The 12064-nt window shown below is 43.6% G+C and overlaps 1 protein-coding gene across 1 annotated transcript in view; it reads left to right on the forward strand.

Moving 5' to 3' along the window:
- LOC137432826 (uncharacterized) overlaps positions 1-12064 on the forward strand; it is a 398393-nt gene that overhangs the window by 272528 nt on the left and 113801 nt on the right. The window contains exon 9 of the mRNA XM_078783985.1: positions 11533-11799. Within this exon, the coding sequence (XP_078640111.1) occupies positions 11533-11799 (267 nt within the window). The remainder of the gene's footprint in view (positions 1-11532; positions 11800-12064) is intronic.

Consider the following 12064-nt stretch of genomic DNA (forward strand, 5'->3'; position numbering starts at 1 on the left):
CACATATTTAATGCGTGATTAAAACATGAACAGTACAATCGGGAAGCACACATTTAATGTGTGATTAAAACATGAACAGTACAATCAGGAAACACACATTTAATGTGCTATGAAAAGATTAACAGTACGATTGGTAAACACATTTAATGTGCTATTAAAAGATTAGCAGTGCAATTGAGATACACACATTTAATGTGCTATTAAAACATGAATAGTGCGATTGGGAAACACACTTTTAATGTGCTATTAAAACATGAATAGTGCGATTGGGAAACACACATTTAATGTGCAATTAAAACATGAACAGCGCGATTGGGAAACGCACATTTCATAGGCTATTAAAACATGAACAGCACAATTGGGAATCACACATTTAATGTGCTATTAAAACATGGGCAGTACGATTGGGAAACACACATTTAATGCACTATTAAAAGATGAACAGCGCGATAAGGAAACGCACATGTAATGCACTATTAAAAGATGAACAGCGCGATTGGGAAACGCACATTTAATATGTTATTAAAACATGACTACGATTGGGAAATACACATTTAAAGTGCTATTAAAACATGAACAGTACAATTGGGAAACACACATTTAATGTGCTATTAAAAGATGACAGCGCGATTGGGAAATGCACATTTAATGTGCTATTAAAAGATGAACAGTGCAATTGAGAAACACACATTTAATGTGCTATTAAAACAAGAACAGCACGATTGGGAAACACACATTTAATGTGCTATTAAAAGATGAACAGGGCGATTGGGAAACACACATTTAATGTTCTATTAAAACATGAACAGTGCAAATGAGAAACACACATTTAATGTTCTATTAAAACATGAACTGTGCAAATGAGAAACACACATTTAATGTGCTATTTAAACATGAACAGTACGATTGGAAAATACACATTCAATGTGCTATTAAAAGATGAACATTGATTGGGAAACACACATTTAATGTGCTATTAAATGATGAAGAGTATGATTGGGAAACACACATTTAATGTTCTATTAAAACATGAACAGTGCAAATGAGAAACTCACATTTAATGTGCTATTTAAACATGAACAGTACGATTGGAAAACACACATTTAATGTGCTATTAAAAGAAGGACATTGTGATTGGGAAACACACATTTAATGGCTATTAAAAGATGAACAGTGCGACTGGGAAACACACATTTATTGTGCTATTAAAATATGAACAGTACATTTGGGAAACGATTAAATTAAAAGCGATTGAAAACACGATTAATCCTGAATCCTCCCCTCCCCCCTCCCACATTCACCTGGATCTGCCGATGTGAACCTGCTCTGTAAATCAAAAACCTTCTGTACAAATTGGAAATTAATAGAAAAATAACTATGAGAACCATTTTTCAACATTAAATGTAAAGATTCCAGCCTCAGTTCAAATGTCAGCCCAACTACAAACTGCCATCCTTGTGATACTAAGGCAGGGTGATTGATTAATCAATGTGTGTGCCATCTCTCGAATAGACGTTAAGCCGGCTGTCCGGCTCTGTCTTGGTGGAACGTCAAGCTTGGCCATTCAGTGAAAGACCTGGGCAAAATTTTCTTCATCCAGCCCCACAGGAAGGGAATGATTATAGTTGTGAAGGAACAAAAACAGAATAATATCAATGTTTGTCACTCATCTTTTTAAAGATTTAAAAAACATTGGGGCAATGCCCCTGGCGCTCACCTGGTAGAATAAAGAGTATACTGCACTGACTAACGGTATTTTAAACCAATTTCAATGGTTGCTAGAAGACAGGGCAGCATGTAGAATAATACTAACATAATCATAAGACTTTAAACAAACAAACAAAAAATACCTATTTTGGGGGGCGGCCCCTCTCCCCACCCTCTCCCAACCCCATATACCTCCTCAGGCCCCAATTTTTATAAAGACTTGAACAAACATTGGTACATCATGGGTGATGAAGTTTCGTCGAAATTGCGTGTGTCGTTTGAGAAGAAAGCAATACCTATTTTGGGGTGTCACACCTGGACCCACTTTCACCCCCCGTAGACCCAATTAAACTTCCATTTTCTTCGTACCGTGAACAAATGTTGGTACAGCACGGGTGGTGAAGGCTGTAATCAAGTTTCATCGAAATAGTGTTTGTAGTTTCAGAGGAAAAAGCAAATATCTACTGTATTTTGGGGGGTCAAACCTGGATCTATTTTGACCCCGGTAAACCCCCTTAGACCCCGACTTTTTTTCTAATGCCGTGAACAAACTTTAGTCACAACACAACAAATATAATTGTGCCAAATTTGGTCGCAATCCCATCAGCGCAAGTTTCAGTTGTTTACGGACTGACGGACGACGCGCCATCGCATAAGCTCCCCTAAACTTCGTTCCAGGTGAGCTAAAAAACACAAAGACGGATCTCGAGCTGATTTATATTAAAAGTCCCAGATGCTGATGAGCAGCCGAAGGTTTTTTATGAAACAAAAAATGAAATTGAAGCACAATGATCCTTGTAATTACGCCCAAATGACTCGCTGCACACCAAGCGACATCCACTTTGGTGGACCCACACGTGTCCAGATCACTTTCAGATCCGTAGACCCATGCACCATCCTGCCGCCTATCTTTTCTGTGATCCACAATCACCTTTCAGGGTCAACTCGTCCCCTTTCGGTCTCGGTGTGTTCCGTGCTGTGAACCACAAGGTCCTCACTCACTCCTCTTTCACACTCAATGTCTCTCCTTACTCACTCTGTCTACTCCTTCAAGATGGAGAATTGTAATCCTTGGTGGGTAGATGGTGTATGACTACACTACCCATCCCAACCACCAGAGGCGATAAGCCGGCCATCCATTGGTGTGACTCACTCCATCGGGATTTTGGTGTGGATATGTAACATCACTTGGTGGTGGATGGAAGGGATATCAGATCTGTGAGGCTTTCTGAGCTTTAACAAAGTGACTCCATCACATGTCATCCACTTGTGCCCATTCATAAAAACATGTTCATGACATGGCAAAATCTACCAGAACACAGATACACAGGGGGGGGGGGGGGGGGGGGAGCACCACGAACACACAAAGGGGGCAACACAGATACACAAGGGGGCTACACAGATACACAAGGGGGGGCAACACATACACAAGCGGGCATCACAGATACACAAGGGGGGCAACACAGATACACAAGGGGGGGTGGGGCTACACAGATACACAATCGGGCATCACAGATACACAAGGGGGGCAACACAGATACACAAGGGGGGGTGGGACTGCACAGATACACAAGGGGGGGCTACACAGATACACAAGCGGGCATCACAGACACACAAGGGGGGCAACACAGATACGCAAGGGGGGGGTGGGGCTACACAGATACACAAGTGGGCATCACAGATACACAAGGGGGGCAACACAGATACACAAGGGGGGGGGGAGGGCAACACATACACAAGCGGGCATCACAGATACACAATGGGGGCAACACAGATACACAAGGGGGGGAACACAGATACACAAGGGGGGGGGGTGGGGCTACACAGATACACAAGCGGGCATCACAGATACACAAGGGGGGCAACACAGATACACATGGGGGGGGGGGGCAACACAAATACATAAGGTCGGGTTCCATTCCTTCCCATACACTATTGAATCTGATCTTGGGGTACGTACAGCCTGTCAAATTGAGTCTTATATGGCAATAGGAATGTAACAGATTCATGTTATGGCATTAATCTTACTAGGACGTGCCCGTACGTGGGTGCCCGTTCCTTGGTGCGGCCCGCGTGCCCGTACTATATATATATCTAAAATTATATCCCCCCCCCCCCCTCTATTTACATGAAATGGTTTGGTCCATTCGCAAAGCCAAAGCGAACGGCTTGCGAGTACGGTGACAATCCCCCCCCCCCCCCTCTATTTACATGAAATGGTTTGGTCCAAAGCAAACGGCTTGCGAGTACGGTGACAATCCCCCCCCCTCTATTTACATGAAATGGTTTGGTCCAAAGCGAACGGCTTGCGAGTACGGTGAAAATCCCCCCCCTCTATTTACATGAAATGGTTTGGTCCAAAGCGAACGGCTTGCGGAGTTTGGTAAAGAAATCGCCATAGCGTGCACAAACGCGCAGGAAAGCGAAAGAATCGCAAATTAGTTTTAATTAGTTTTAAAACATAGTTTAACGCCAACATAGCGGCAACATAGTTTGCCAACGTGAAATAAATGAATACGCTCTCAAATGTGCCATCCGAGGCAGAGTCTGTTCGCCACGTTCGGCACACGTGATAGCTCGCTGCTCTCTGATTGGTTGAATCGTTTTTTGGACATAGCTCGGTAACTACTTGTCCGATTAATATGAAACCTTGAAAAGGCACATCCTCGGGTCCCCAGCAATATACCTGGCAAGTTTAAAGTATATCGGACCCGTGGTTGTCGAGAAACAGCGGTCACAGACAAACAAACATACACACAGAGATTACTGGCATTATAGATAGATAGACTAGGACGTGCCCGTACGTGGGTGCCCGTACGTGCGTGCAAAAAAGCATGCGTGCAAACAACAACAACAAAAAAAAACTTTGAAACCACGTGGCAGTAACGACCACAGAACCCCCCCCCCTCTATTTACATGAAATGGTTTGGTCCATTCGCAACGACCACAGAACCCCCCCCCCCCCCTCTATTTACATGAAATGGTTTGGTTCATTCGCAAAGCCAAAGCGAACGGCGAACGGCTAAATCGCCATAGCTCGGTAACTACTTCTCCGATTAATTTCAAACCTTGAAAAGGCACATCCTCGGGTCCCCAGCAATATACCTGGCAAGTTTCAAGTATATCGGACTGGTAGTTGTCGAGAAACAGCGGTCACAGACAAACACACACACACACACACACACACACACACACACACAGACACACACACACACACAGAGATTACTGGAATTATAGATAGATAGATTAAGACTTTCATCATAATACCTACAACTACAATAATGTAACAGTGGAGTGTCAGCTTAACGGTTAAAGTGGTTTGCTTGAGATCTTAGGATCCTGGGTTCGATCCCCTGTCAGCCGTTGAATTGACACTAAGTGGGTTGACCTATCCTGTCATCCTTCTAAGGTCGGCAAAATGAGTACCTGCTGACAGGTAATGGGAGCATTGCATCAGTGGCACAGCCACTCCCCCAGAAAATGATGCAGCCATTCAGCCACAGGCTGCGTTCAAACCTACACCACCCATAATGGAGTTTCATAATGGATTTAATTCACATTATGAGAATATAACATTTATACAATGGTTTTATTGTGTACAACATGAATGCAACAGCTTGTTATAATCGCTGTATTTTGTGCTGTAACACCAATGTGACATCCTGTTATAACGTATTTAATGGTTGAAGGATCATTTATAATCATTGTTTTCCAGTTTTAACATTAATCTACTTTTACCATGACAAAGTTCATTCTTCGTTATCATAAAATATATTATTTAGTTTAACAAGCAATGTTCTTGGGAGGAAGAAGATTCACCATAGTTAAGACCTTGACATCAGGAGTCTCTGTCCCAATCAGGGTGTGGTTGTCCTATGATGTACATTCTGTCTTGATGTCCACACATAACTATTGGGATCCTGGTGTTGTCTCGGTGAAAAAGATGGATGAACAGGTGTGTTGTCTTTGTGAGAAAGATGGATGAACAGGTGGAGGGTTTAAAAGGCTTGATCGTGATCATTCTAAATCATTTTCCGGGAGCTGATAGATGTTCTGCTCGAAATGAAAATATAACTAATTTAATAATGAAAACGTGTCCATGCCATCCTCATCATAGTCTCTCCTTCATTTCTCTCACCTCTCACCTTTGATGAAGATATAATTCACCTGATGTGCGATAATTTTAAAATAGATCACGTGGTTACATTTATCGGTGTTGTATTGCAATTGTTTTTATAAATCTCTATTTCTGTGTCAATTAACTTGTTTCTATCTCATTCCAAGTGTTCTCCAGATATTGGTATCGGGTCACAAAGCATTTGATTGAGCAATGTTTGGTAGTTTAATGTTGTTCACACAGAAAGTTCGGAATAAGTAATCCTCATAAACTACAGAGAATCCTGAACATGAAAGTTTTTACATTTACGTGAAAAGATTTCATTTGGGTCACGTGACAGGTGGTGAACTAGTTAAAGTCACAAGAAGGTGTGGGCACCTTTACCCACTTTTGAAGTTAGAATCTCCACAGAGAACACCCTTTAGAACAGTAGAAATTGACAATGAGCTGGACATTTTCGATAATAACCATAGTTGTGGTTTGAACACCTTGTTCGGAGTTGAAATGCCCACAAAAAATAATTATCACAAATTCACTCATGGTCATGGGGAAATACATTTTTTGGAGCAATTTCAAAATGGCCACCAATCGGGTTTCATAATGTATAACTTCTGTTTCATAAACACTTTCTATGCACTAATTTATCAATGATATGGAGGAAAACACGAACATTCAATATTGTTGTGGTTTTAGGATCTGATCCCGAAAACAATGGCACTGAATATACATATCCTCTGTGTAGTTATTAACATAATATAAGGTAAGAGTAGTTCCTTCCATTGGTATACTCATACTGGGTTAGAATGTGATACAATGCGTTGATGAGGGTTAGAGAGGGGTTTTTTTCCTCCTTTTCTCCCCATTTTCTAGGGGGGTAATTGTTAAGTATACACATCGTATTTTATGGTGAATACGATGTGTATACTTATTCCTGCCAATCATTTCCAAATCTTGTGTCCTAAACCCATCCCTCTCTGTACCCACCGTACCCAGTCGTACCCAGCTGCTCCTGGACTCTGTGTCCTTTCCTCCTGACAAGGTGGAAAAGTTTCTGTCAACCCTCGATTCTGATTCTGCAACTGGACCTGACGGCATCAGCCCACGGGTCCTAAAATCTTGTTCTTCCGCTCTTTCACTCCCTCTCTCTGTTGTCTTCACCCTCTCTTTTGCTCAAGGTCATTGCCATCTGCTTGGAAATCTGCCAACATCACCGCTTTGCACAAAAAAGGTGCAAAAACAGATCCCAGCAACTACAGACCAATCAGCCTTCTCCCAATTATCAGCAAAGTCATGGAATCCATCATTGCTTCAGATATGAAATCTTTCCTCTTCTCCAATGGCTTGATCTCTGATCATCAATTTGGTTTCAGACCTGGTCACTCTACCCTGGACATGCTGCTTCTGCTTTCTCAACAATGGATGGAGGTCCTCAATGCCAAACAGGAAATTAGAGCTGTCTCCCTTGACATATCACGTGCCTTCGATACGGTCTAGCACCCCGCTCTGCTCACCAAACTCTCCTCTGTTGGTATCCATGGAAATCTCCACGCATGGCTGGCGGACTTCCTCTCTAGTCGTAGTCAACGTGTGGTCCTGAATGGGTTTCTCCCATCTCCTCTTCCTGTTCAGGCTGGAGTTCCCCAAGGCAGTGTTCTGGGCCCTGTGCTTTTTTTTTTTTTTTTTTTTGTAAACATAATCGACGCTCGTGAAAGAGCTAACATCTATCACACAAACAAATCAAACAGACAAAGAACCAAAGTATATAAAAAGGGGAGCGGTAGACAAGATGGGGAGAGAAGGGGAAGCACATCGTTTTTGGAACGATATTTCAATGTAGAAGAATCACTTGTGCACAGAAGTCCATGCTCGATCCTTTTTAAATGCTTAGCATCAAGCAAGGAATAATATGTGCAACTGGTTGTCAGAATAATAAATGATTCTTCAGGTCATAAACAAGGGGACAAAAGCGTAGAAAACAGTCTGGGTAGCTCAAAAATGACAAATGAGACCGGAAATTACCTAAATTGGCTTTATAAAATGTATTTACAACTTTGTTGCAACTTTCTTTTCTGTCTCACATGATAAAAGAAATGATAAAATATACAACAGGATATTGATTGAGATAACCAAGCATCGACGACGAAATGACAGCACAAAATGAATATGTGGTACAGTATGTACAGTGTGAAAGATAAGTCATGTAACTGTAGACAGATGGCACCACTGAGCTGAGGTTGGATTACACAAGGCCCTAAAGGCGGAAACCTTCAGTCACTTTCGTCAGCATCACTCTCCCCGAATACTTCCTGCCAATCACGAGTCCGCACCATATCATCGCACCAATCATCACTCTCCCCGAATAGTTCCTGCCAATCACGAGTCCGCATCATATCATCACTCTCCCCGAATAGTTCTTGCCAATCACGAGTCCGCACCATATAATCATACCAATCATCACTCTCCCCGAATAGTTCCTGCCAATCACGAGTCCGCACCATATCATCACTCTCCCCGAATAGTTCTTGCCAATCACAAGTCCGCACCATATAATCATACCAATCATCACTCTCCCGGAATAGTTCCTGCCAATCACGAGTCCGCACCATATAATCATACCAATCATCACTCTCCCCGAAAAGTTCTTGCCAATCACGAGTCCGCACCATATAATCATACCAATCATCACTCTCCCGGAATTGTTCCTGCCAATCACGAGTCCGCACCATATAATCATACCAATCATCACTCTCCCCGAAAAGTTCTTGCCAATCACAAGTCCGCACCATATAATCATACCAATCATCACTCTCCCGGAATAGTTCCTGCCAATCACGAGTCCGCACCATATAATCATACCAATCATCACTCTCCCCGAAAAGTTCTTGCCAATCACAAGTCCGCACCATATAATCATACCAATCATCACTCTCCCGGAATAGTTCCTGCCAATCACGAGTCCGCACCATATAATCATACCAATCATCACTCTCCCCGAATAGTTCCTGCCAATCACGAGTCCGCACCAGATCATCACAGTCCTGGACGGGCGTGTCATCATCGTGACTTTGCTCATCATCACCGTCATTCCATGGGATATCGTCCTGTGTTCCATCAAGTCCATTAAAAATTCCGCACTTCAGAATCGATTTTACAACAATGTCCTTATCCAACTGGGCCAGGGCGTCACGGACCCGCTTGCACACGAGCGATGTTTCTAGTCTTGCTTGTTGGTTTTCTCGCGTGCAAAGCATGCACCTGCGAAAATCACAGGTAAAAAACTGGGGCCGTGTTATACACGGGATACATGAAAAAGACCTCACTTTTTCGGCAAAAGGTTGGGGTCGGCAGGAGGTCTTTTTCTGGTCTTCATCAATGATCTCTCTGACTCTCTTGAAAATCCTCTCTATCTCTTTGCTGATGACTCTACTCTCTGTCGCTCCATTCTTCATCCCTCAGATCGGCAGTCTGCAGCCTCCTCACTCTCTGCAGACCAGGACAAAATCACAGACTGGTCAAATAAGTGGAACATGTCTTTCAATCCTGACAAACCTCACACTCTTACGATGTCTCTCCGAAAAGACTGACTGGACAACCCTCCCATCCACTTTCTGAATAATCCTCTCCAAGAAGTTCTGTCACTCAAGCTTTTGGGTCTCACTATCTGCCATGATCTTTCCTGGGAAAACCACATTTCAAATCTGGCCTCCAAAGCCAGTCGCCGACTGGGCATCCTCCGTCGTGCGAAGTCCTTCCTTGGCACACCTGAGCTCCTCACCACATACAAGGCTTTCATCCACAGCTCAATGGAATACTGCTCTCCCCTCTGGGCTGGTGCTCCTGCCTCACACCTATCTCGTCTTCACGCTGTTGAAACCAAAGCATTCAGAATCACTGGATTCTCCCGCGATGAAGCTAACTCCAAGGGCCTCTCACTCACTCACCGCAGGCAGGTTGGTGGTCTTTCCGTCTTCTACCGACTCCTCTCTGGCCTTGCCCCCCCCCCAGCTCTCTCTGGGCTCTGTCCCGCAAATATTCCTACAGGTCGCACAAGATCTGCCTGCAACCCTCTTATGGTTAAACTGCCAAAATCAAGACTCTCTGCTCACCTTCACTCCTTCATTCCTCTTTTCTCCCGCCTCTGGAACAAACTCCCTCACTCTCTTCAATCCCACTCCACCCTCCAGGTCTTTAAAACAGCTGTTCACCACCATCTCTTATCTTCCCCCATCCAAAACCTTGATCTTTTCTATCCCCGCTAATTTCACCCCAATTCCACTTTTTTGAAATACCAACTTCTGTCCTGGAAGTCCTTGGTGTCCTTGTGTTTTATACTTCTCCCACCCCCCCCCCCCCCCTTCCCACGCCTCCTCCCCCCAAGCCCTCTCCCTCCCACACATCTCCTTGCTCTTAAATGTTGTGGGCTCTCAAGTGTTTGTGTGCTTCCCCTTCTCTTGTCTTCCGCTCCCTCTTTTTATATATTTTGTTTGTCTGGTTGATTTGTTTGTGAAGTAAATGTCAGCTCTTTCACGAGCCTCAATTCAGTATACAAAAAAAAAAAAAAAAATTAGTTGAGAGTTGAGGAGTTTGGCATTTCCATCCCGGCATGTTGATGAGTTTCTCATTAAGTTTCCTCGATGCTGGTTCCCAATTTCCTTTCCCAAAGTTTCCTCGATGCTGGTCTTTTGCAACCTGTTGCATATGCATGGCGGAAACTGACAAGTCGGAACATCGGTATGAGCAGGTTGACCTTTCTTGCATTTCTTGGAGCAGGTAAAATGCACCAGTACCTTTATGGCTGACATTTCATATTGGAAACTGACCACAAACCCCTCCTCGGTCTGTTGGGGGTTGGATAAGGTAGTATCACCGACTTCATCCGGTCGGGTGCAACGTTGGGCTCCAACCATTGCTAGTTATGAATCCAAGCTTGTGTACAGGTCAGGACGTGAAATGTATTGTGCAGACGCATTGAGTCGTCTCCCGCGCCATTGAGGAACCTCTACCGGGTAATGTTGTTCATCTGCTGTCTCAGGTTGTGCATGAGAAAGCACCTGTCACTGTAAATCCTTTCGAGATTGATGGCATCGCAAATCGATGGATTCAGAGACACAGAGCAAGCGTCCAATAGCGGTTTATTCCAGGAAGTGACGGTGCAGGAGAAAGCTCTCGGGGCGCACAACAGGTGGCGGAGTCCGGAAAAAGGATATGACATCACAGTATGTTACAATATGATAATGTAAACATGAACTTATTAAATTTTGGGGTTAATAGACCAACTGTGAACAAACTCTGGTGCATCATGGGCGATGAAGGTTGTCATCAAGTTTGATTGAAATCGTGCTGGTATTTTCAGAGAAGAGAGCAAATAATAATTTGGGGGGGGGGGGGGGCTCAGAAACACCCCCGTCGTTGCCCTTAATTAGCGCAGATTTTGATGCGGTCAATAAACCTTCGTTAGGCATCAGATTTGAAGCTTGTGGCATCAAAATCGTGTGTTTGGTTCAAGTGATGATGATTGAAGGGTTACAGACTCACTCACTCACTGACTTACCTACGGACACTGCTTGATCGCATAAGCTCACCAGACTAAACTAAAGTCAAGGTGAACTAAAAACGGAACCATTGACGTCATCACCAGAAGTAGTTTTCACAGATATTAGTTTTCTATTCTTCATAAACATTTTACCGTTTTCTCTCTCCCTGCACAGATCTCCCAACTTCCCGGTTCGTACCAGAGATTCCCGTGGATGGTGAAAACGTTACCTTCTCTTGTTACGTTCAGAGCCATTTTAACCTCCATCTCTCTGCACGATGTTCGGGAAATGGAACAAAAGAGGTTCAAAGAGACGGAGAACGAACAACTGCGAACCTTGTATTCTCAGCTTCTACCTCAAACAACGGAGCATCATGTTACTGTTACATGGAATTTGGCGGGAAAATCTTCAAATCAGGAACAAGAACCCTGGATGTACAATGTGAGTAACACACACAAGTTTATTGCTTGTAAAGAGCCCGTACCTGGTGTTTATTACCTTGCCATGGACACAAACATCGTTTAGATTGAATGATTCAAGATGATGGGGCAGGGGGCAGAAGGGGGGAGTGGTGCACCATGTCATAGTGCTGAAGGGTGTGGGTGGGTCGGGGGGTGGAGCGGGAGGTTAGCGTTTGTTTTCCTTCCACAGGAATTTTTGAAAAATTGATCATCGGAGACGGCATTTCCTGTGTTCTTAGAAGTTT

This window comes from Myxine glutinosa, chromosome 8, assembly GCF_964187855.1.
Source record: "Myxine glutinosa chromosome 8, kmMyxGlut1.1, whole genome shotgun sequence".
Taxonomy (NCBI): domain Eukaryota; kingdom Metazoa; phylum Chordata; class Myxini; order Myxiniformes; family Myxinidae; genus Myxine; species Myxine glutinosa.